The sequence below is a fragment of the Taudactylus pleione genome, unplaced genomic scaffold (assembly GCF_031769625.1).
Source record: "Taudactylus pleione unplaced genomic scaffold, aTauple2 ptg000021l, whole genome shotgun sequence".
Lineage (NCBI taxonomy): Eukaryota > Metazoa > Chordata > Amphibia > Anura > Myobatrachidae > Taudactylus > Taudactylus pleione.
In genome coordinates, this window is record NW_028284423.1 from 12,059,310 (window position 1) to 12,086,605 (window position 27,296).

General features: G+C 45.1%; 1 protein-coding gene across 3 annotated transcripts in view; it reads left to right on the plus strand.

The window, feature by feature from the left end:
* CLCN3 (Cl-/H+ antiporter 3) overlaps positions 1–27,296 on the plus strand; it is a 141,100-nt gene that overhangs the window by 25,980 nt on the left and 87,824 nt on the right. For all 3 annotated transcript variants that reach the window (XM_088448455.1, XM_088448458.1, XM_088448456.1), the window contains exon 2: positions 7,081–7,256. In XM_088448455.1, the coding sequence (XP_088304581.1) occupies positions 7,097–7,256 (160 nt within the window). In that variant the 5' untranslated portion in view covers positions 7,081–7,096. The remainder of the gene's footprint in view (positions 1–7,080; positions 7,257–27,296) is intronic.

Below are 27,296 nucleotides of genomic sequence, written 5' to 3' on the forward strand. Positions count from 1 at the left end.
GGGAGATATATGATTCATGCACTTAGAGATGAATATGGTGTTTATTAACTTCAAATATTAGCTTCAAGAGGAACTCAATAGGTTGAACCTCTTAGTGTGTACAAGGGAGAGCAGGCTAGTAGGTTCATTACCCCCTGGGGCTGCAGAGCTGGAGTTTATGCTGTAACACAGCGTCTGTGAAGCCCAAGATGGAGGCAGGAGAAAGGAGCTGGGTATGTGCCAGGTAATTGCCTCTACATATACTGGGGTGGCAGGCCAGGTAAGCGGGGATCTCAGCCCACCTATATTAAGAAGCAGAGAGGGAAGGTGGGCTGCGGGAGACCATGTGTACTGCGTCCGCAGTTGCGAGCGGGGCACTTCTCCCACTGTCAGGCCGGATCTGGAGGACGGCCACGTCGCGCAACCAAGTCACGGCCGCGACAGGACTTACCGGCGGGAGAAGGGCGAGGTGAGTGGGGTCCAGCAGCGGGCAGGAACAGGCGCCGCGAGGAGGGCTCAAAGTCAAGCCGGGCCGGCAGGAGAGAGCCCGTCACGTGTTTCCTCCCCGGGTCGCGGCGGTACTGGAGACCGGGGATCCTAGGAGGCGAGGAGGCCGCAATCCGCAGAGACAGAGGAGTGTCTCCCGATTCCGCGGCAGCGTCCCCCGCTAGCAGCTGACAAAGGGCGGGCAGTGAGCGGCAACTTATAGGGTCCAGATCTCTCCACAATGGGACGACTGCTAGGAGAAAAGGCAGACACGTCCGCTCTCGATGGCTGCCAGGCCACCAGTTGATAGGATTTTAGCCCCTGGGCCCGCTTTCTTGGCCGCTGTCCCTTCAGGTGCGGCCCCCAATGTGCTGCATTCTGCCGTAGAGCCTCCTTGGATGCAGTGTTTTGCGCAGTCAGTTTAGGGTTTAGTGTACGTGTCAATCTTTCAAACGGATGCTGGACAAAGAGCGTCCTTCTAAGCGTAGACCCTCTAAAAGGGACAGCTCTATACTGATATTGAGTCAGACTCTGAAGCTTCATCAGATCATGAAGAACATGTATCTGATGTGGAATCTTCCTCTATACCAGAAGGTTTCCAAGTAGATCCTCAAGTAGCTGTAGTTTCCTTGATTTAAAGCGGTTACGTCAGTTTTGCTCATCAAGGATGTGGATCCTGCTCCTATGTCCAATGCTTCAGTATTCAAACGTCAAAAGAAGGCAGTTGCGGAATTTCCTTCTTCTGCACAGCTTGAGGATCTTTTGGCGGAGGCCTGGTTCCACTAGGCGCTTCCTAGTTTGTAAGCGTATAACTTCTTTTTATCCTTTGTCTGCTGCAGTTTGGGCTAAATGGGAGTCTCTTCTCCTGGTTGATGCGCATGTTGCCCATCTTGTTAAAAATTTCACCCTTCCTCTTCCTAAAACGGCATCCCTTAAGGATCCAACGGATAGGAAGCTAGAGACTTTTTTTTAAAATCTATTCTAATGCAGGTGTGGTAGCTTGCCCGGCCCTTGCATCAGACTGGGTTGCTAAAGCCATTGGTCACTGTGCGGTTGCCCTGAAAATGGCTTACCTCTGGTATCTTCAGGGATTAGCTTTTATCGCTGGTGGAGCATATCCGCAAAGGGCTTCTTCCCTTGGGAAAGCGGCTATAGACACTGGTATTTAACTTCCAAGGTTTCTGCTTCTTCAGTCTCAGCTAGAAGAGAGCTCTGGTTCTCTATGGACCGCAACTGGATAAAATAGTGGCTACTCTTGCAGCATCTAGGACTGCCTGTCTTTCTTCCAGAACAGCTCCTAGGTCGCATTCTTCTAATTTTCGCTGCTTTCTTCCACAAGGTAAGGCCAAGGGTTTGTCGGTCTCAGGGTTCCTCTACTAGAGGGTCTAAGCCACCAGGTAGCAACCCTGGTCTACCAGCCGCCTGGCTGCTAAGCCAGCCGACAAGCCTGCAGCATGACTGCGTGAGCCTCCAACTGGGGGTCACCAGGGTGGGAGGTTGGCTTCTTCTTTTTTTTTTTTTTTTTTTTTCAGAAATCTGGAAGGTGACCATAGAGGACTCCTGGGTAAGAGGGGTGGTCTCCCAGGTTTTTTTTTTTTTTTTCACAAGGTCTTCCTTTGGATCTGGAAAAAGCAGGAGCTTTAAGAGCGTCCATTCACTCTCTAGTCCATTCACTCTCTACTGACCTCGAGGGTCATTGTTTCGGCTCCCATATCTTAGCGGGGCACGTGCTTGTACACCAATCTGTTTCTGGTCCGGAAGCCGAACGGGTCTTTTCGACCGATTCTTAACCTGAAGTCTCTCAACAGGTACATGAGAATTTCCAAGTTCCGAATGGAATCGCTTTGCTCCATTATTCTAGCCATGGAGTTGGGGGACTTCATGGCCTCCTTAGACATCCAGGATGCCTATTTGCATGTTCCCATCCATCTCAGTCACCAGCAGCTCCTCAGGTTTGTGGTCCAGGAGGATTAGTTCCGGTTTCGTGATTTGCCTTTTGGACTTTCCACGGTTCCTTGGGTCTTCACAAAAATCATGTTGGGTCGTCTTCGGAACAAGGGAATCCGAATTTTTCCCTATCTGGACGACTTGGTTCTCCTGGCCTGGTCCCTGGAGATTCTCAGGGTGCACGTCTGGGTCACAGTGGATCTTCTTCAGACTCACAGATGGGTCATCAATTGGAAGAAATCCTCTCTGACTCCCTCTCAGGAAATGGTGCATTTGGGGGCCTTGCTGGACTCCAGGGCTCAGCGGCAGACAAGGTTTGGGACTTACATTCCCAGATTCATTTGTTTCTGCATCACCGCCAGGTGTCAATTCTCTCTTGCATGCAAAATTTGGGCTCTCTGGTCTCCACCTTTGACATGGTGGAGTATGCCCAGTTTCATTCCCGGCCTCTCAATTGGAGACTCTAGCCCGGTGGGACAAATCCCATCTCATATCTCAGACAATTGCTCTCTCTCATGAGGTACGTCACTTCCTCTTGTGGTGGCTCCAGGAGTCTCCTCTGACCAGGGGTCGTCCTTTTTGGGTTCAGGACTGGGTCCTCCTTACCACCCACTTCGGGGGTGGGGGGGCGGTGTCCTATCAGCAGACTTTCTAAGGATAGTGGTCGGCTCGGGAAATCTGATTGCCAATCAGTATTCTGGAACTCCGAACGGTTTACAGGGACCTGTGTCGGGCTTTACCTCTGGTTCGGGATCGCCTTGTCCAAGTACAGTCCGACTTCTTAGTCTTATTTCTTAGGGCTTTGCCTTTTGCACCCTTGGGCACTGTAGACATTTGTTGGCTTACCTGGAAGACTGTCTTCCTCCTTGCCATAGCTTCTGCCCGATGGGTGTCTGACTTCAGCGCATTGTTTTGTCGCTCTCCATTTCTAATCTTTCACCAGGACAGAGCTGTCCTTAGAAACAACCTTAGGAAGCCTAGTTGTGTTCGAAGTTCCACATCAATCAAGAGATTGTGGTTCCTTCTTTCCAGGTTCCGGATTCCTCACCGGAGGAGGTGTCTTTGGGTGTCGTGAGAGCTCTTCGGATTTACATGGACCGGACAAAAGGACTTGCGTAGGACAGATTCTTTGTCCTGTATGATTTTCACAAACTGGACTGGCCGGCTACTAAGTAGTCGCTGGTCAGATGGATCTGTTTGACTATTCACTACACTTATGTGGCAGCGGATATTCCAGCTCCAGGCATGGTGACTGCTCATTCAACCCTGTCGGTGGAAACTTCGTGGGCAGTGCGACGTGGTGCTTCTGCGGAGCAACTGTGTATAGCGGCCACATGGTCCTCTGCCAATACATTTCTAAAGTTCTATTATTTTGACACCTTTTGCCTCCCCTGATGCGGCTATGAATACCTAATGATCTATTCACCCTAAATGTCGCTATTTAGCGTTATAAGTCGCACAAGAAATAATTGCTTTCCAGGCTTGGATTGTGGTCCCAAGGCACAAAAAGATATTATTCACCAAAAAGCAGATAGTTACACGCTGTGATCTAAACACAAAACAAATGATACAATCACAAGGTACAGTTGAATACATACGCATGCGCTCTGAATGAAGATTCCCGGCATCCACTATGAAACCTCCGTCAACAGCAAAGAAAGATGACTAACTACCAGATCCAGGATGCTTGCATATAAATCCTTGCAGAGATAGGCAATACAATAGAACAAGTTGGCATAATCCCATTGGTTTTTCTTCCTGGTTCTTCTGTTACGATACAGTTCATAGGTCAGTTTGTATTGTAATAGTTCAGCCTCCAACAGTTCTTTGTGTCCGTTTTCACGCCAAAGAACAAGTCTAAACTGGCTACAGTACAGAGTACATTTCAATGCCTAACTCTCTATGATCCATAATTTGCAGATGCATGTTGCGATTTCCTCGACGATGGTACCGGAAATCTGCAAATAAACAGTGGTTCAGAATGGCACCAAACACGGTCTGCTTATCATGTAGTAAACCTGAGATCTTAAATACAGTTACTTTATTACATAATTAATAATGAATAAAACCTTGACTATTAACCTTAATGCTAGGGAACCTTTCTATGTAAGTGTGCGATGTGTAAGTGTAAGGATATTAAGAAAAGACGCTAGTTAGCGTTGTGCATCTACGTGTTTGTGGAGTACACCGTGGTACGTGTTTTGCAGGATTGTTCAAATTATGTTTTTTAGTAGATGTATGTATTTATACAATGAGGACTTTTAACATTGTTCTATTGCGTGGGAATCGCACGACGCTAAATAATATCGCCGTATGTACTGATATTGTGAGATTCGCTAAAATGGCGTTGGGCGTCCATTCGCAAAATGACGTCTTGTTGCCATTCGCAAAAAGGCGTCGTGCAGATTTTAATTGTAACAGATTCTGTCTCAGCCAATTATCCAGCTTCGACATGGCTTTTAGGGTGAAGAATTCTCAGTACAGCCCAGGAGCGTTCCCTTTGGGGAATATTTTAGGGACGTCTCTGCATAAAGCCTGTGAGATTTATGTGCTTACCTGTTAAATCGTTTTCTTTGATTCCATAGGGGACACAGGGTGCCCACCCTGACGCACCTGACCTGCCGGGGCATTGGTCTGCTTCTGGTTCTCCTGTTCACATTTCTTGTGCGTATGGACCTGAGTGTGCGCCGGTCTTCCTTCTCGCCTCTGGCTTTTAGGCTTGTTAACTAAACTGAGGTACCTGTGGCTGGGGGTGTGGTATAGGGGGAGGGGGAGTCTGGGCTTAGTTTACTTGTGCGGTGCCTGGACTATGGACCTCATTCAGAGTCGGTCGAAGCGGCCGCACGGTCGTATGGGAAAAGGGGCCGGATATGCAAATGATTCCCTCGCAAGTTGCGTCCTAAAGTTCGGATTGGTAGCTGGCCGACCAAGGGGAGGAAGCGGCCGGAATTCAAAAAAATACGCCCCCTTCTCGTACGCATTGCACGTCATCTCCAGGCATATAAGGATTAATCGAGACCATCGGGAACCATCGGACCTGGTCGTAGAGCTTAAGGTTGACCATACCCTCTCTTAAGCTCTACGATCATGTCAGTGTAAAAACCTCCCATGTCACATGTGCCATGACGCTACTTTGTTAATTATGCACTCCCATAAACCGTATGCACTCCCATAAAACGCCGTTCGCATAATTAGGCACGCCTGCGTTCGGATCTCCACTCCCCCGTTTTCAAGCACCTTCCCCTGTTACCACCCACAAACGCCTCCATCTGTCACTCAAACTACCGACATGGCTGTGTTCAAGGAGAGAGAAATTTCTGATCGTAGCGGCTAGTTTGCGCACGCGCATTGTGAACTTTACGCATGCGCAGTATAGCGAACATCGGTGGCGTGCGGCCGCTTCGACCGACTCTGAATGAGGTCCTATGTCCCCTATGGAATCAGAGAAAAAGATTAAACAGGTAAGCACATAAATCTCCTTTTCTCCGGTTTTAAACCAGGTGAGATTTTTATTTCAAAATATACATACATACGACGGGATGCGGTCATAATCCTAACCGAGCACCAGCATCCCGTACCCATCCCCACACGACACCTATATAAACATTAAAAACCTGAGCAAATACAGATTTCTAATTCAGGACTGCATAACCTGTACATCAGCTGGAATTAGAATGCCAGCTGTGTGCGCTCAATCTCAGTCCTAAACTACACATATCATTGTTGACAGCCCATGACGGTTCCTGGTGAATTATAGAAGTTACTGTTAACCGTTTATACACAAAATGACTTTGGTCCACATCGCCTTTATTCTTTCTGCAGCTCGCTTTATAAAACCTACCTAGAGGGTGAGAGCTCTCCATTGACCCTAGGCATTGGCTGCTTATAGGCACATGTTTCCTTGGGTATACAATCGGGAAACCGGCTGCTTTAATATCGGCAGCCGGCTTCCCGACTGTCATATCCCGGCGAGGGTGAAATGCCGGGCGTCTAGATGTAGACGCCTGACATTTCCCCGACGCCAGGCGCCGCGAGCGGACAGCCGCGTAGGGGGAGGGTTAGGTTTAGGGCACCCGGGGGGGACTTAGGGACCCCCAGGAGGATATGGTTAGGGTTAGGCACCCCCGGGGGGGACTTGGGTATAGGCAGCGGGGAAGGGGGAGATGAGGGTTAGGCACTTAGAGGGGGGAGGTTAGGCACCCCTAAGGAGGGTTAGGGTGTTAGGTTAGGTTAGTATATACTTACCTTAGCGACGATCGAGATTTCCAGTGCTGTCGGGCTTCCGCTGCCGGGCTCTGCTCATCTGTCGGCCAGGCGCTGCCGGGAATCGAACCGGCGCGGCCGGCGGTATTTCATACCGATTCCGTTTCCTTGTTGTCTATTGATGAATTCACCTAGGGAAGCTGTGAATTGTTGTGTACTATCACTTCTATCTGTATGTAGAGCAACATGATTATACCACTACTGACCATATATGTGTAACTGATTAATGGTTGGGGTGTGTTCTTTTCAAGCACTATACACTACTGTAGAAGTGGTTAGAGACATTACCATTGTTTACTCTGTACAGTATATTTATAAAAGTAAATCTTTATAACTGCTTCATAGTTTTGACGTCATTAGTGAAAGTTGCTGAAATTTTAATGGAAACTTTATTCTTACACACAGGTAGTCAAGCAGCTAAATGGAGTCTGAGCAGCTGTTTCAGAGAAGTTACTACCGCAACAGTTACAACAGTATTACCAGCGCTAGCAGCGACGAGGAACTCCTGGATGGAGCTGGAGGTATGATGGACTTCCATACTCTGGAAGATGACCACTTGTTGGATGGTGATGCCTCCATTGGTGAGTGTGCCTGTTGATACTTTATTTTTGGATGATTGCAATACTATTATATTTTATGGGCTGTGGTATGTTAGGTCAGCATTTCTTGTGTCTACACGGATGACATGTCAACATAATAAAATGGGTTATGGTGTAAAAGAGACAGTAAAAAGGTTGACAGTGTCTAGACAAACCAGATGTTAGTCCATCAAAAGGTCGACATGGAAGAAGGTAGACAGATACAAAAGCTCAACATTGACAAAAGTACGACACAAAAATGGTTGACACTGTTTTTTTTGTTTTTTTTTAACCCTAACACCTCCTGCTGGTACTAACTGTTGGGGTAGGTGGCTGACACTAACCGTCCCTTCTAGTGCCTAACCCTCCCTCCCTGGTGTCTCTCCCTAACCATATGGGTAAGTGCCTAACCCTCCTGTGAGTGCCTAACCATGAAAAACCCACACGTGTCGACCATTTGTACCTACTGACCTTCTTCCTTGTCGACCTTTTGACTGTCTAACATCTGGTGTCTTTCTAGACACTGTCGACCTTTTTACTTTCTAAAGTCCAGATACTGTTAAACTGTTGACCTGATGGCCCAGTGGCTGCTTACCTGGTCCTAACGACTGCAGCATCTCCAGTGTCGTCTCCGGGTGGTCATGTGACCGTAATTCCAACTAAGGTGCATATTCAATTAGCTGCGAAAAGTTGCCTCCTACATCGCGTGTTTTTGGGCGAAAATTTTTTTTCATTCAATTCCAAAGGACGCGAAAACGGGACGCGGCGAAACTCAAACAGGCGAAAAGTGCTGTTAGTTTAGGGGGAATCAACCTTACACCCCCCAATTGATGCAGTGACATTGGGGATCACTATAGATGCCTCCTAATAGGCCTGCTGAAGGTATTTGGGGTACTTAAATGAGCTCAATAGCTGCTATTTAGCGTCTTTGCATAAGTGATGAAGAATAGCATTTAGCAGGTTTTTTTTGGTGAAGATAAGTAGTCCCAGCAAAATTTGGGTACATAAAAATGGGTGCTAGCTTATTATAAACTTGTTAAAGTGAAGTTTTATAAAACGTAAAAAAATCCACCTGCTGCAAGCACCTGCAATAATAAAAAAAAAACACCTGGGGCATACTTTGGGGCCCCCCTGGAGTCTATTTAGCTTGTTTTTAACTTTGTCCACCAACTTTTTTTTTTCACCCCCAAAACGAAAGTACTCTTTTGGGGTGTTCTATAGGTTTTTTTTTTTTTTTGACACAGTTTACCTTTGTGGGACTGTCCCAAGGGTGCTCGGGGGTTTCAGAAATGTGCACCCTAAAACAGCAATTCTGCACTTTTTTTCGCCTGGTTCATAACAGCTTATCGCGGCTAATTGAATACGACCCTGAGTGATTTGATGCGCAGATGTTCCGGTAAGTATAACTGCCCAATCCCTAACCCTCCCTCGAGTCTGAACCTTTACCCCAACCTCCCCCCACGATGTAACCCTCCCAGCGATTCCCATCTGTCAGCATTTTGAGAACGTTGACATTTCAAGTGGCGACATTTCGGAAATTGACATTGTGAACATGTTGACCTGCTGCCTGTCAACATGTTGATCCATGTCGACATTGTGGTGTTGACGTTATGAATGTCGACCATGTGACTAGATACCATTTTATGTCAGTGGGGGGACTTAATGTATTTTTTTTTTTATTTCTAATAAAGCTATTCATTATAGATCAGTCTTTAGTTAATTTGGGGACACAATGGATTGTTTAGTGTTATAAATAGAAGATAACTGCCTGCTGTAGGTAGGTCAGTGATACTGGGTTCTCATACAATGCTGAACTATTTTGGCTACAATCAGATTATTACAGCAGCTTGGAATAAAGAAGTCTGTGAATAATATGGTACAAATACTGGGATTGGTATTCCCTTTTTTTTATTGTTTATTGATTTTTCACAATATGGTACAATGAAAAGAAACCACCATCTCAATAGTGTACAATGAGAAACGATAAAGAGAGTTCTTGTACAATAAACAACAGTTTAGACAAAAAACAAGAGAGTATACTCCTATTGTAATGTCTAAAGCTGCATACACACACAACGATTTTATGAACGATTTTCTGTCAGATTTTTTAAAGTGTAATGAACGATTTTTATGATCTACAAACTATTTTTGCATATTCCCTTAATGAAAATCGTTGAGTTGACAAGTCTGACTGAACTACAAACATGAACGTGTATGAACGATTATCTTTCATCGTTTGACTCAGAAAGTGAACAGTTTTTTCAAATGATTATCGTTAAACGATATTGTTAAAAAACGTTATTCAAAAGTTTTAGTAAACAGAAAAAGCAAAGAAAAAGAAAAAACAACATAAGGTGGTAACAAGGGAAATGACTCGAGGAATGGAAAGGGAGGGGGAATATAAAGAGAAATAACTAGCCAGTCTCAGGTCAGTATAACTGTACAATATATCGTTGGCCTAAATATAAAGGTACAATAGGTGCGGAGAGGAACACGAAGCGGTACTCATTTTAGACAGAAGATGAAATACGCCTATGTAAATACCAATCAGTATTTTTGAAAAGCTGAACTATGTGCTCCTGAGATGATGTCTCCAAAGTATTAATAAAGGGTTCCCATTTCTGATAACATTTTTCCACTCCTTTTATCAATATCTGGCTTGGTAGAGCGCAGATCATAGAAAAGGAGTTGTTGTAACATTTTTTTTTTGTTTGACTTCAGAAAGTGATGGGGAGGATTTAGTGGTCCAATGCATGAGTATGACTCTTTGAGATAGTAATAAGGGCAAAGGAGGCGGAGTTTGGATGTTTTATCTGGACTCAATTCCAAAATGTATAATTGCCACAAATACAGGCTAACTGGCGGGCGATAAATGAAGGAAAAACATAGTATTAACAAACTGAACTACATTACACCAAAATGTTTTCATCCCCCCCCCGCCATATACAATGTAAAAATGTAGCTTTAGCCATATGACAGTTTGGACAGGCACCAGACTCCGACTCTACCATGTGTCTTCTCTGAGTTGGGGAGATGTAAGCCCTATGAATTGTAAGAATGTGTTCTTACTGTAAGTAGGCTGATTGCAAATACTTAAGAAAGGAATCAAAATGGGTGAGAAGATCAGATAGTATGGTTAAGGAAGGAATATCAGTTTTCCATGTATCAAGTAAATATTATATCTAGTACAGCTGGCAAAGAGATATTTGGATTGTAGAGAAAAAGCAGCATGTCCTCTGCAAAAAGTACAACTTTCAAGAGTATATTACCAACAGAGATCCCCTCTACCAGTGGAGAGACACGCAATGCAATTGCCAAGGTAAAACAATAGGCAGGACAGTTGGCATCCTTAACTCGTCCCTCAGCATATTGAGAAGGATGATAGATATATTCGTTGCAAGAAATTTGTGAAAGGGGATTAGTATAAAGTGTCTTTAAAGTGTCAATAAATGAAGATGGAAAGCCAAAATTTTGTAGTGTGTTGAAAGGTGGGTCCATTTCACAAGATCAAAAGCCTTTTCGACGTCTAGTGAAACTATTACTCTAGGCGTGGGGCAATTAGATGAATGTGTCTGTTGTGTTGAACAGTGGCCAGAACCCTTTGAACATTGCCTACTGAATGCCATACTAAGATGAAGCCAATTTGATCAGCGTGTATAATTCGCAGCAAGATGACTTTGTCTATCTGCGTAGATCTTCTAGTCTAGATTAAGCAATGAGATTGGTCGATGGGATCCTGGAGACGACCGATCTATATCCGGCTTAGGGATAAGTTTAATAATTGCACAATTAAAATGAAGTGGCATAGTCTTGATTGTTAAAATATGTTTGTAAAATGAGACTCACTAATACGATGTAAAAGTTTCTTGTAAACTTCGGCAGACAGTCCGTCGGAGGGCTTTAGCTGTTGCACTACTCTAACAACTTCCTCAATTGTAATTGGTTTAATGAGAATTTCAGCTAGATCTTCGGGTATTTGTGGGAGCAGAGGTGTGTTAAACATGATAGAAGACCTAGAATTTGTACTAGGATCTTCAGAATAAAGTGTAGCATAGAGATCTTTCATTATGTCAGTGAACCATCAGCAGTACATAATGGATGCACTACCATTGATTGGGTACCTTGCAACAAATTGGTCAATAATTTACCAGTTTTGTCACCAAATTTGTGAAATTTGAAGTTGATTGACAAATATTTTAAGCAATATCTATTCTCTAAGTGAACTTTGGCTGTGTTATAAGATAATTTGGTGGAAGGAGTCTGGTTAGATTTAAATGCCTGAAAGGTATCTGTGTTTAGTTTGAAGTTAAGGCTTATTATAGTTTTAGTGACTTACCAATTTCTATGAAAGTGCTTGTTACTTTTTTTAGAAACCTTTTTTTAAAGCTGATAAGCATGCATATATGTCACCAATTTCAAAATCTCTCTACTCTTGTGACACTAAAGCTTTTAAAAGGCTAATCCAGGTCTTTGTAGGCCACTTAAGGATTTAGCAGATTAGTCCAGCACTTTGCAGTGCACGTAAAATTATCAGATACAATACTAATGTTTTGATGGACTGTGTTGTTTATGATCTACAGTATATGCTGTTAAACTAGTCTCCTAGTGCAATGGGACTTATACAACATCACACTTTTCCTGGTTCGTAGTTTATATATGATCATATGTTCCTGTACAGTAATACCTCTTTTCCACCAAAAACCCAGGTCCGACCTGGGATTTTGGACATGGTTCCAACCCTGGTCAGACCCGGGTCAGGCCCATTTACACTGCACTTTCGATCTGGGTAACTCCCAAGTCAGCCCTGTTGACACTGAACTCAGGTCTGCCCTGCTAAACCTGTGAGGTCATAAAAAGTGGGAGGTGAATGCCCCACAACCACCAATCAGCTCATTTTAGGCATGACCCAGGTCAGATAACCCGGGTTGCACCGTTTACACTGCACCATTACCCGGGTCCATCCTGGGTCCAACTCTGGTAGCTATCTGGGTTGGATTGCTGGGTCACTTGACCTGGGTTATTTTTCAGGGACCCTTTTACACTGAGCTGCGTCCCGGGTAGACCCAGCAAAAACCCAGGTTTTTGCTCTGGTGTAAAAGGGGTATAAGTTGACATGGAATGGAAAAACACAGGAGCAGTGGCATATCAACGGCCCCCACAGTGGTTTGGGGACACCGGCAGGGCGGAAAAAATTTTATAGTTGCGTCACTGTACAGGAGCACAACTGCATACAGCATTTTCATAGCAATGGTGCTCTAAAGTGATTCTCAACTCCAGTCCTCAAGTAACACCAGCAGGTAATGTTTTGTGGATTTCTTTGTTCATAAGTTCATCTTTTTGTTCAGTCTGTATTTATGCCAGCTGCTTTACAGACACCGACAGTATCCTCCAAATATGACTTGTTAGTGGTTCTCAACCCTCCAATATCCCTATCTACAGCTGGTTACAAACTTGTCCAATTGACCGGAGATTCGATTGCAGACCTGACTGTTGACACTTCTGGAGATCTCTGTCTCTAATACAACACCTATCTATGTGTGCACACCTGTCCAATTTAGCTGTATTTATCCAATCTGCATCTGCCAACGGGATCTGGTCAAAATCTTTAGTCGGGATGCTGGTGCTTAGAATCCGGACACCTGCCAGAATTCCGGTGCAGGCATCCTGACCATAAGTACTGGGGTTAGGAGGAGTGTTAGAGTTAGACACTAGGTGGGTGGTTAGGGTTCGGGAAGGGGGAGGTTAGATTTAGGCACAATGGGGAGAGGTTAGGTTCAGGCACCAGGCAGGGTTAGAATTAGGGGTAGGTAGAGGAGGAGGGTTAGGATACTGATCGACAAGTCTCGATATCCTACCCCTGTCAGGATGCCGATGTCGGGATTCTGACCACAAGATCCCGCGTGCTGACATCCTGTACCCAACCCCTGCTGACAGCATCTGCTGAAAGGATTGTGTTACCGTACAAACTCTTCCAATCTTTGGTAGACCGGTTACAAATGGTATCCAAGCTGACAGTAAATTATGATCACTGTGATGTTATGATAATCACTGTCCCCCAGCCAGGATTTCCTCTGTCAACCTAGTGTTATGTGCCGTTGCCAGGCGGCTGGGACGCTGCGTCATCTCGACCACACTGGTTGATAGTCCCGCTGGTTGCTAAGCAACCAGGGACAACAGGCGGCCGCAGGGAATTGTGGTCCCGGCCGTTGCTCAGCAGCCAAGATGCTGACTCTACGTGCATCGTTCAGCTGCTTTCAATAAAACATTAGGGGGCTGGTCTCCCTGCTGGCTCTCCATTGTTTCAGGTGCCTGATAAAAGGAAGTCTGCCTCACACAATAATGCCAGTAATACTTTATACCTTGGTGTAATCAACTGGCCCTGTTCCTGTGTCTCTGAATCCTGGAATCTTTAATCTGCCTGTGTCCCACTGTGCTTAGTGCTCCTAGTTTTTCTATCTGTGCTTGATTGTCTTTAGCCTTGTCCTTGTTGCAATTGTTATCTGTTCAGTCTGGGCTACCTCTAGTTCGTTTTACTACTGCTGTATATACTACCTGCAGGCTACTCCAGCTTATCCTTGCTCGGCGGACGTGACTATTACTACATTTTACCATCGTTACTTCAGGCTAGCCCTGTCACGTACACTGTGGCCATACTACCACTGTTTACTATTGAAGTCTGTTTGCCTCAGTAATTATCTTGTATCCATCCTCTCCAGCTTATCCTGCTATCTCCTGATAATTATATAAGCTCCTACTGTCTGGATCGATTAGACTTGGTGGCATCCTATGTTCCGGTGAGAGCATCTAACTCTAACAGAAAAACAGGCTGTTATAGGCAGAGGTCCTTCCTAGCATGACTCTAGGGTTCGTATATAAATTTATTTGGGAGTATCATAACACCTAGTGACAGTCTGGAACTTTTTAAGACTATATTTAGAAGCTGCTACAATTTTTCTGGGAGACTTATGTTGTTTGTGCTATATGGCTCTGGGTGCTGCTGCTCTTTAATTATAAAAGTTCAGAAGTACTAGTTAAAGTCGTGACCAGCTGATGCTGGTTATATTGAGTGATTACTATAAAGACGTATATAATGTGAGAACAGGTATGCATACATCAGAACCCAAAATATGACTATCTGGAGGATAACAAGATGGACAAATTTATTAGGTAAAAACATAGCTGCTGGTAAGCTAAGAGCTTCACAAGTTGATCACATATGCACCATTTATTCCTGAAGGACTTTTCTCGGTCTGTACTCCCATGGATATTACATCTTTTTCCCAATTGGAGGGCTGCGGTGTTTTACTTTGATTAAAATATACACCATTTTTAGTCTTAGATTTTTGCAGCATAATTCAGAAGGTTAGACTGAGTCTGGAACAAGACACGTGTATGGTACTATTTTATAGATTGGAGTCTCCCACATAGTTACCAAATGGTATTTAGAATTGTTTGAATATTTTATCAGTGTAATTTTTATTTTTAAACTGTATTTTTGTTATAATGTAAACCTTTAATATTACAAGGTGCAGTTGTTTTACTATCCTCACTAGCCGATTGCATGATCTAAGCCACAGGTTCGCAAACTCTGTCCTCTGGACTCCAAAAGCTCATATTTTCTAGGTCTCCTCACAGAATCACAAGTGAAATAATTAGCTCCACCAGTAGTAATGAATACACCTGTGCACTAGCTGGGTGACCTTGAAAACGTGAACTGTGTGGGGTCCTGAGGACCAAGTTTGAGAACCTCTGATCTAAGTGCATCTCATTTTTTCTGTTTTAGTTACTAATCTTTTCAGGAGAATTCCTATTTTCCTCCTATTGTGTATGCTGGACCGCTCATGGTACCCCATATTTGATACGAGCAACTAAATTATTTTTGTGGTTTATTTGAGTGAAGAAAGAGTATAAGCTTCATACACACACAAACTCAATTGCATGGTAATATGAAAATCTAATACAAATTAACATCCGAATACAATGTAGCATTAACTAAATATTACCGGTTTTGTGTAAGGGCATGCTAAAACTGTGACAAAGCATGCTGGGATGTGTAGTTGCATAGCAGCTGGAGTGCCACAGGTTGCCTACCCCTGGTATAGATGAAATGCTTATGTATCCAGGGGTCTATCTCTTTAATCCTATTCATGGCCCAGAATGAGGATGAATGGCTCCTAACCAGTGTCCATAAGAATTTTATCTAGGCGAGCTGAGTCCTTAAGTCTGAAAGTGATAATGTGGGGCCATAGTCGTATAGTAGTACCCATCATGACAATAGGATTGGGATGAACTAATCGGCAAGGAAATTTACTTTACAGAAAGAGGTCTAAAAGAGGGATTACTGCAAAGTAGCCACGTACTGTACATCAGATTTGATTTGACTTGGGTGGATAGACAAATGCAGGGCTGCCATCAGAAATTGTGGGGCCCGGTACTGACCAAATAGGCAGGGCCCCTGGGGATGGGGCAGAGGTAGGCGGAGCTTTACATAATTTGGGTGGAGCTACATTTTAATAACAAAAAAAAACAAACAAAACAAACCACTAATCACATGTACATAAGTATTCACGGCCTTTGCCATGAAGCTCAAAATTAAGCTCGGGTGCATCCTGTTTTCGCTGATCATCCTTGAGATGTTCCTACAGCTTAATTGGAGTCCACCTGTGGTATATTCAGTTGATTGGACATGATTTTGAAAGGCATACACCTGTCTATATAAGGTCCCACACTTGACAGTGCATGTCAGAGCACAAACCAAGCATGAAGTCCAAGGAATTGTCTGTAGAGCTCCGAGACAGGATTGTCTCGAGGCACAAATCTGGGGAAGGGTACAGAAAAATATCTGCTGCTTTGAAGGTCCCAATGAGCACAGTGGCCTCAATCATCTGTAAATGGAAGAAGTTCTGAACCACCGGGACTCTTCCTAGAGTTGGCCGGCCGTCTAAAATGAGCGGTCGGGGGAGAAGGGCCCTAGTCAGGGAGGTGACCAAGAACCCGATGGTTACTCTGTCAGAGCTACAGCATTCCTCCGTTGAGAGAGGAGAACCTTCCAGAAAGACAACCCTCTCTGGCCGCTCTACCATACAGCCCTGATTGGTGGATTGCTGCAGACAGAAGCCACTCCTTAGTAAAAGCACATGGCAGCCCGCCTGGAGTTTGCCAAAATGCACCTGAACGACTCTCAGACCATGATAGACAAAGATTGAACTCTTTGGCGTGAATGCCAGGCATTGTGTTTGGAGGAAACCAGGCACCGCTCATCACCAGGCCAATACCATCCCTACAGTGAAGCATGGTGGTGACAGCATCATGCTGTGGGGATGTTTTTCAGCGGCAGGAACTGGGAGACTGGGAAAGATGAATGCGGCAATGTACAGAGACATCCTGGATGAAAACCTGCTCCAGAGCGCTCTTGACCTCAGACTGGGGCGATGGTTCATCTTTCAGCAGAACAATGACCCTAAGCATACGGCGAACATATCAAAGGAATGGCTTCAGGACAAGTCTGTGAATGTCCTTGAGTGGCCCAGCCAGAGCCCAGACTTGAATCTGATTGAACATCTCTGGAGAGATCTGAAAATGGCTGTGCACTGACGCTTCCCATCCAACCTGATGGTGCTTGAGAGGTGCTGCAAAGAGGAATGGGTGAAACTGCCCAAAGCTAGGTGTGTCATGCTTGTGGGAATCATGTTCAAAAAGACTTGAGGTTCTAATTGCTGCCAAAGGTGCATCAACAAAGTATTGAGCAAAGGCTGTGAACACTTACTGTATGTACATGTGATTTCTTAGTAGGTTTTTTTTATTATGCAAAAAATTGCAAACAAAAAAACTTAACACGTTGTCATTATGGGTATTTTGTGTAGAATTTTGAGGACACAAATTAATTTATTCCATTTTGGAATAAGGCTGTGACATAACAAAATGTGGAAAAAGTGAAGCGGCGTGAATACTTTCCGGATGCACTGTGTGTGTGTATATGGTATGCAGTTGGAATGCCGACCGTCAGCATCCCGACTGTCTAATTCTTTTCTTTCTGTCCTTTCCTTTCCTGTCCTTTCCTGTCCTTTCCTTTCCTGTCCTTTCCTTTCCTGTTCTTTCCTTTCCTGTCCTTTCCTGTCCTTTCTGTCCTTTCTAACTATGTAGATCAGGTAGTGGTTAGTTATTTCATGTAATGTAGATGCTTATGGTGCGTATCCACTTACAGACTTGGAAACGACAACACGATTGCGACATTGTAATCGTGCAGTCGTTTCCAAGTCTGTGCTGTGCCTACACTGATCAGTTGTTCAGTGTAGGCACATCTATCAATCCCTAACATGCTCAACCTTATCGTCAGGTTGACCAGCATGTTCGGGCAATAATAGATGTCTGAAACGACCAGCGCATCGATAACGTTATCGTTCAATCTGGCATAGACATCGGCAAGTGAATACGCACCTTTACCTTCTCTTGACTCCTACCATAGGGCTGGCTACCTCTTGGAACACATCTGGCTGTAAAAAGTGACAACTATCCACTGAGCACCTGGATAGATGCCAGATTTCTGCACAGGAACCGTGTCATTATAAAAGTGCCAGACATGAGCCGGCCAGGCAGCGAAGTTAATCAGAATAGCTCTGAAAATATTGTTTCCCAAGCTCATTCCTAACAATGCATGGTTTCCATTTTTGCTAGTTGGTGCACAAGTGTATTAATTACTGGCTGACACATTTTGAAAAGATCCACAGGTGGAGCTAATTATCTTACTTGTGATTCTGCGAGGAGACCTGGAAAACATGCACTGTTAGTGCTCCCTGATAAATGCGTTTTGGAAACACTGATTTAGAACATCGATGTTCCCATTCAGAATAGGATTCTGCAGGAGCATTAGATGATACAACATAGCATACCGTAACCATTCTGAAAACTGAGGATTCTTTGCATATATATGGTGTTAATTAGAAAAAAGAAGTCCTATTTGGTGCCAACTATATAAAACCGATGCAAAGCTTGTGCCAAGAATACAAAGTGGAGCCATATCTAATGCCGAGAATAATATGTTCTGTGTGTGTGTGGATTTTCTCTGGGTGCTCTGGTTTCCTCCCACACTTCAAAACGTATGGGTAGGTTATATGGCATTCCGTTAAGTTCCAAAATAATATTCACCATAGGTTGCTTGAAAATTCAAGAATCCTTTGTTAAGTGGGACTGGTCCATGTACAATCTTTTATGTCCTCCAGATGTTCACATTCTCATTTCTTTGCATATGACATATACTAAATGTGGGGTCAAAAGACACACCACAGTACAGTCTGTGACTAAATATAGTGTTCACTCTAGCTCCGGCGGCAGGCAGGGCGCCAGAGCTGGAGAGGGCAACTTTGTGCGCGTCCGAAAAAGGGGCGTGGCCATGAAAAGGGGGCGTGTCTATAAGGCACTTAAAGACACGCCGGGCAGCCCCCAAGCGCTGCAGACAGTGAGAATAGATGCCGGGCGCATGCGCCCGGCGTCTATTCTCCGGCGGTGACCGTGTCACCGCACATTTCTCCACCCGCGGGACACTGCGTCCTGTGTGTGAAGACGGCAGGGCAGGGCGCTTTTTGCCCTCCTTCTGGAGGGCAGGGTGTTTTTTGCCCTCCAGAAGGAGGGCAGGGCGCCGCGCCCCGCTACAACAGCCTAGCGGGAATGCTATAAATATGTGTCACTTCACACATACAGATAGATATTGAGGTTTAGATGATAACTCAATATATAAAATGAAAATAGAATGGTATAAGAACGTGATCATAAAAATCACCAGTAGGAAATATCCATATAAAAATAGGGATAATTGGAATCCCATCCATTTGGTATTCTGATTACTATTCGTATATTTGTAGTGTAGCATGTAGCAGTTTCTTTTCCACTGGATGACCTGTCCTCACACAAAATTTATGGACATATGCAAATGGTTATATGAAAAGTGACATTTAATTAGACCATATACGCCAAATATGCAGTTAAAAAAAGCACTTTTACTTGACCTATATGAAGTGAAGCTGCAAACACACTGAACTCTAGATGGAACTCGGGTATAAGTTAGTGTGTGCTGCAAAAAATTGCCCAAAGTAGGTGCCGTTCCTTTGCCCACTAACTAATGCGTTACGAATCTATCAGTCTTTTTCAAGGTAAGTGGTCGTTAAGAAAGATAATTTAAATACCTTTAACTCCAGATGTGACTGTTCTGCGCACTTATATCACGGCAGTATCAGCGGGTAGCCGGAAGTGAGGACGCTGTGTTTTGTTGTTCTGTGCTTTATGAACAATAATGTTATGACTCCCCCTGACATGACTGCTGGGGTTATAAGAAACTAGGACAATAAAGTTAGTAGATGCAGCAAGTGTCATGATGTACTTATAAGGGTTCTGTAGCAACCTATAATGGGTGGAGCACAAACAATATGGCACCTGGAATTAAAAGATAGTCATTAAAAAGAAATATACATAGATTGGGTTACATATATACTGGTTCCCTCTTCAACAAATATCTATACAAATCTAAGCAGTAATTGGCGATCACATTTTTCAACTGCAGGGTCCATAGGGCTCCACAGGAGACCTTGGGGTATAGGCGAGGCTCTGCCGTCCGGCACCACATAGTTAAATTCTTTGCCTCCCAGGATGCATCATGGGCCCCCTCCTATACCCTGGCCGGAGTCGGGTAACTGCAAAGAGGCTGCGCAAACAGCCCCAGAAGACAAGAAAAGCGGTCAGCACGGACAGTCCAGCGGACGTCCGTGCTGCCACTCCGCCACCCCGCTGGTGCCGAGACACCGGTACCGATCCGGGGATCTCGGCGGGGCTCCGGGGTCTCAGCTAGCAGGGACCCCGGAGGGTCCCTGGACTGTGGCCGGATTGTACGGGGACTTAAGGTAAGCAGCGGGCGTCTGCGGTAGGCACCCGCTAATACAGTCCGGTGGTCCTCAGGGTTTGGGGACTCCCTTAGGATGGCTGCATAGTGGAGCCAGGCATATCGCCTGCGCTACAACTGGACCACCAGGGACGACGGCGTCCTAGGGCTTAAACACATGCCAGGGGAGGAAGCCTTCCCTGTATAGCACAGCCGGCTACTCTCCCCCGCTGCATCAGGCGCCTTTCCTCAGCGGTTTGGTGCGCTGTTGCAGTTCTCCTCAGGGCCACCTCTTCTGAGCTCTGGCGGCCTTTTTTTTTTTTTTTTAGGCATAGACGCTGGTCTCTTCATGCATTGCGGCGCCTTCTCAGGTGTCGTCAGAGCCTATGTGGGTTAATTCTTTTTCCACTTCGGTTCAAAACCTCACGGAAATGTTGCAGTGTGAATCTCCTCTGCTCCCTGCAAAGAAAAATCTGTTGTCGTCTCAGTCAACGCATTATGAGGATGATGACGTGACATCAGACGATGGGGAGATACATGACTTATCGGACTCTGAGCCCCATCAGAGGGATACTGAACCTAAGTCAAAAATTTATGTACAAGGCCTTATATGTGCAGTACTTGTGGCCATGGAAATTGGGGATGAGGACCATCGGGCAGCCAAATCTAAACATGCTTATTTCAAGGAGGTAAAAATACTGCTACAGTTTTTTCTCTGTCTGATCAGTTGGTGGAGCATTTGGAGGAGGCTTGGAAATCCCTAGGTAAACGGTTTCAGCCTCAAAAGAGGTTGACGTATGCTTATCCGTTTGAAGAAAATTATTTCGCTAAATGGTAAGCCTCTCCGCAGGTGGATTCTCACATTACACGCCTGGTGAAAAGTGCTACACTACCTATACCGTTCATGTCATCCTTAAAGGATGTTACGGATAGAAAAGTGGAGGTGTGTTTAAAATCTGTTTATTCCCTTTCAGGAAGGGCTTCAAGACCAGCTATGGCCATCTGCTGGGTGGCCAGGGCCATGGAAAGTTGGGCGAACTCTCTAGAAGACGTCCTTACCGTTGGATGCTACCAGTGAGCAGATCAAACTGGTAGGTTATCTCAGGGATTCAGCTACATATTCCAATGAGGCTGCTTTGGATGTTAGCCTCCCAACATCGAGAATTTCAGCGGCAGCTGTTTTGGCGCGTTGCTCTTTGGCTACGGTCTTGGAGGGCTGACGCGGAGTCTAAGAAAGCGCTGCCGCTGGAATGTTTACCCTTCAATGGAAAAGTTTTGTTTGGTCCAGATCTGGACAAGTTTGTGGATACCTTGGCAGCTGCAAAGTCTCTCTTCAGCCCCAACTCCTTTAAGATCGGGGACCTCGTCCTTTCGGACCTATCGTCCTCAGGGAAAACCTAAGGTTCAGTCCTTTCCTAGGCCTGCAGGAACCAAGAAGGTTGCAAAGCCTAAGAAACTGGCTTGGAGCACCAGATATCCAGCTGCCAAGCCTGACGATAAGCCCTCAGCCTAACGGGACGGGCCTCTTGGGGGATCCCAAGGTGGGGGGGCTGACTTCTTCAGTTCATCCAGACAACCACATAGAATTGCTCCTCTTCCTGATAGCCGTACCTTTAGGCAAGGTGTTCTTCGTATTCAGCCTCCCTTGGTTCCTCCAGTGGCTCCTTGGGATCTGGCTGTGGTCCTGAGGGCTCTTCAAGGACCTCCATTTGAACCACTGGGCTCAGTGGATATCAAATGGCTAACAGTTAAGACTATCTTCCTTCTGGCTATTGCTTCGGCCATGAGGGTGTCAGATTTGGGGGCTCTCTCGTGTCGCCCTCTTTCTGGTCTTTCATCAGGACAGGGCCGTGGTTCGGACCCGCCCTGGGTTCCTTCCAAGGTGGTATCTAGTTTCCTTTCCACATTAATGAAGAAATTGTGGTTCTGACCTTTAATTCCCCAGACCTCTCAGCTGGTGAGGCTTCTTTGGATGTGGTACGGGCACTCAGGATTTATGTGGACCGTACTAGCTCTCTTCAGAAGTCGGACTCTTTGTTTGTCCTGTATGGGTTCCACAAGAAAGGTTGGCCGGCCAATAAGCAAACTTTGGCTCGCTGGATCCGTTTGGCTATTTCTGAGGCTTATGCTCATGAGGGCATTCCAGCACTGCCCTCTGTTACTGCTCATTCAACTCGGTGTGTGGGTCCTTCGTGGTCAGCTCGCCATAGCGCCTCGGCGGTTCAGGTTTGTAAGGCAGCTACGTGGTCCTCTGTCCATACTTTTTTTTGTACGGTATTATAGTGTTCACTCTAGCTCCGGCGGCAGGCAGGGCCCCAGAGCTAGAGAGGGCATTTCCGTGCACTCCCAAAAAGGGGGCATGGCCATTGAAAAGGGGGTGTTCCTATGACGCGTTCCCTTTTCGTTACTTTTGAGGGCGTGCCCGGCACTTACGGACATGCCGGGCAGCCCCCAAGCGCTGGCATGTGCCTGGCATCTATTCTCCTTCGGTGACAGGGTCACCGCACATTTCCCCACCCGCGAGACACTGCGACCCGCGGGTGAAGACAGCACCTGAAGGCTGTGAAGGCAGGGCGGTTTTTGCCATCCAGAAGGAGGGCACGGCGCTGCGCCCCGCTAAAACAGCCTAGCGGGAACGCTAGTAATATGCATTTGACACCTTCGCCTCTCAGGATGCTTCCTTTGGGTGGCGGATTCTCCTTTTTGCACAGTGGCGTCCCCACGCCTTGAAGGGACTGCTTTGGGACATCCCCAAGGTCTCCTGTGGAGCCCTATGGACCCTGCAGTTGAAAATAAGAGATATGGTAAGACCTTACCTTTGTTATCTCTATTTGAACGAAGTCCATAGGGTCCACAGGACTCCCTACCTGACGCCTCTGTGCTTCAGCTGGGTTGTGTTCTGGTCACCGGTTTTCCGTCTCCTTCTGTGCGAGTATGTGATCCTTGTGTGTTCCAGACTGTCGCGCTCTCTGTTTCTCCTCCTCCGGCCATGGACTTGTTACGTAACTGAAGGTGCCTTGGCCTGGGGGCGGGATATAGGAGGGGGCCCATGATGCATCCTGGGAGGCAAAGAATTTAACTATGTAGTGCCCGACGGCAGAGCCATCACCTATACCCCAAGGTCTCCTGAGGACCCTATGGACTTTGTTGAAATGGAGATAACAAAGGTAAGGTCTTACCATATCTCTTATTTTAAAACTTATTATTTTAAAAACCACTTTAATTGGAAATCGTGGTTTAACCCACATGGTGTTAAGGTATTAAGGTTATAAATCCACCTAATTTGATTTATAGATATACTGGTATCTTTGTCATTATTTTTCCAGTTATCTTTAAAAACATTCTTCAAAAACATTTAATATGTTGGGTTGAGCAGATATGTGCTGTTTTAAAGTGCATGGAGAATGGTTGGTTCTCATATCCCTTTTTAATGTTGCAGATCTGCTCAGACCACCTAATTTTTAATGTTCTTGTAGTTTTTCCACTATAAATCTTATTGCATGAACACTGTACAGCCATGCCCAAAAGTTTTGAGCATGACACAAGTATTGGTTTTCACAAAGTTTGCTGCGTCAATGTTTTTAGACCTTTTTGTCAGATGTTACTATGGTATACTGAAGTAAAATGACAAGCATTTCAGAGGTGTCAAAGGCTTTTATTGACCATTACATTATGTTTATGCAAATAATCAATATTTGCAGTGTTGACCCTTCTTTTACAAGACCTCTGCAATTTGCCCTGGCATGCTGTCAATCAACTTCTGGGCCACATACTGACTGACTGGCCGCCCATTCTTGCATAATCAATGTTTGGAGTTTGTCAGAATTTGTGGGGTTTTGTTTGTCCAACCGCCTCTTGAGGATTGACCACAAGTTCTCAATGGGATTAAGGTTTGGGGAGTTTCCTGGCCATGGACCAAAATTTTGATGTTTTGTTTCCCGAGCCACTTAGTTATCACTTTTGCCTAATGGCAAGGTGCTCCATCATACTGGAAAAGGCATTGTTCGTCACCAAACTGTTCTTGGGTGTTGGGAGAAGTTGCTATTGAATGATGTTTTGGTACCATTCTTTATTCATGGTTGTGTTCTTAGGCAGAATTGTGAGTGATCCCACTCCTTTTGCTGAAAAGCAACTCTAATGGTAGCACTCACCTTTCCTTCTCCAGACAGGCGTTTTTCCATATGCCCCAAACAATCTGAAAGGTGATTCATTAGAGAAATTAACTTTAACCCCAGTCCTCAGCAGTCCAATCTATGTACCTTTTGCAGGATATTAGCCTGTCCCTGATGTTTTTCCTGAAGAGAAGTTGCTTCTTTGCTGTCCTTCTTGACACTAGGGCATCCTCCAAAAGTCTTCGCCTCACTGTGCGTAAAGATGCACTGACACCTGCCTGCTGCCATTCCTGAGCAAGCTCGGCACTGGTGGTACCCCGATACCACAGCTGAATCAACTTTAGGAGATGTCCTGGAACTTGCTGGACGTTCTTGGGCGCCCTGAAGCCTTCTTCACAACTATTGAACCTCTCTCCTTGAAGTTTTTGATGATCTGATAAATGGTTGATTTTAGATTAGATCTTACTAGCAGCAATATCCTTGCCTGTGAAGTTCTCTTTGTGCAAAGCAATGATGATTGCACGTGTTTCCTTGCAGGTAACTATGGTTAACAGAGGAAGAACAATGATTTCAAGCTCCACCCTCCTTTTAAAGCTTCCAGTCTGTTGTTCTAACTCAATCAGCATGACAGAGTGATCTCCAGCCTTGTCCTCGTCAACACTCTCACCTGTGTTAATGAGAGAATCACTGACATGATGTCAGTTGGTCCTTTTTGTGGCAGGGCTGAAATGCAGTGGAAATGTTTTGGGGATTTAGGCCCTCATTCAGAGCCGTACGCTATTTGTGGTCGCTCGTTTAAAAACAAGGGGTGGCTATTCAAATGATCCGTACGCACATTGCAGTCTGTTCACACCTCTAAGTCTGAACGAGCGAGCAAAACATACGCTCGTTTATTTGTTAAAAACGCCCCCTGGCCGCACGCATCCTACGTCATGTCCGCTATTTATTAGATTAATCGAGTACATCGACCAGCGTATGAACTGCTCGCTATTCTTGTGGTTGGTGTTTGCTACCACAAATTTGCGAGCAGTTCTGGCTATAAAATAACCCAGTGACGTGGTCAATGACGCTGCTGTTTTAAATATGCACACCCATAAAACGCCCGTTTTGACCTTTAAACACGCCTGCGTTCGGATCTCCACTCCCCATTTTCAAGCACCTTCCCCTGTTACCACCCACATACGCCTCATTCTGTCACTCAAAATAGCAGGCACTCGCTATATTGCGTACCAACGATTTTCGGCCGCACTGACTGGTTCGCGCATGCGTACTAAAAAGCGTACGCATGCGCAGATGTGCAAACATCGCTCGGAACGAGCGTACTGCCGCTAACGAGCGGCTCTGAATGAGGGCCTTAGTTCATTGTCATGGCAAAGATGGGCTTTGCAGTAAATTTCAATTCATCTGATCACTCTTCTGACATTCTGGAGTATATGCAAATTGCCATCATAAAAACTGAAGCAGCAGACTTTGTGAAAACCATTCTCAAAACTTTGGGCCCTGGTTGTATGGCATATATCACACATCAGGAATTGCATGTAATAAAATAATGTAATTTATATTTTTATCCTTTTGCTTCAAATTCAATGATTTTCCTTGATTCTGAAAGTCACAAGTTGCACATTGAGCAATCTCTACACCTGTGAAAACCATTATTTCTTCTAATTCACCAAGTGGCTTATCTAGAAAGGCGTGGGGAACAAATCTCTTTGATACTTGGTGCCTTTCTATGTAAAAATTTAGGTATTTTGGGCAAGAACATCTTTTTAAAACTATTTCAATGCATTTTTTTTTAAACACCATATACCATAAAAATTGAAATTTTTATGGTATACTGTAGTTCTGGTCATCGACAGCTGTACCATCGATGGCCGATAGATTCAACCATCGATAGAAACAATCGATTGTTTGACATCGGTTGGGGCTCCACACACACTAGGTAGGTATGTGTGTGTGTGTATATATATATATATATATATATATATATATATATATATATATATATATATATATATATATATATATATATATATATATATATATATATATATATATATATATACATACATACATACACATACTGTCTATACGCAGTATATGTATATATCCGTGTGTGTGTGTATATTTTTATATATAATATACACACATACTGTCTATACACAGTATATATATATCCCTGTGTGTGTGTATATATTTTTATATATAATATACACACATACTGTCTATACACAGTATATATATATCCCTGTGTGTGTGTGTGTATATATTTTTATATATATATATATATATATATATATACACACACCTGGGGCTTTGCTGTATATGTATATGTATATATATATATATATATATATGGGGTGGGGCTTGCATAAATGGAGGAGGGAGAGAAGGGGTTGGCTCCTTGGCCAGCGGCTGCTCCCTCTACTATTTGCAGCCGCTGGGGAGCCGCTAACAGGGCGGTGTGGTGGAGAGAGAGAAGGACAGCGCTGCTGGCAGGGCAGAGAAGGCAGCGCTGATAGCACTGTCCTTCTCTCCCTCCCCCTCCGGAGAGCAGCCGCCGACAGGGCAGAGAAGGCAGCGCTGTCCTTCTCTGCCCGGTGGCTGCTCTGCTCTGCCATCAGCCGCCGGGCTGATGGCAGAGCCGGGAGGGAGAGAAGGACAGTGCTATCAGCGCTGCCTTCTCTGCCCTGTCGGCGGCTGCTCTCCGGAGGGGGAGGGAGAGAAGGACAGCGCTATCAGCGCTGCCTTCTCTGCCCCAGTCAGCAGCCGCTCGGCTGCTGTCGGGGGTGGGTGCGCATTCGTTGGGCTGGCCGATCACTGCTAGCAGTGATCGGCCAGCCCACGGGGAGGGACAGTGTGCAGAGGGACCAGGAGGTTCCTCTGTGATTGGCGGCTGCTAGAAAATGATTTTCCAGCAGCCGCCCACAGAGCTTTCCTGACTGGTCGTATCAGATACGACCATGTCAGGGAAAGCCCAGTCTGGTATGGTCGTATCTGATACGACCATGCCAGGCAAGTGCTTAAGGCACAAAATTATTAAAAAATAAAGTACAAAATTACCTT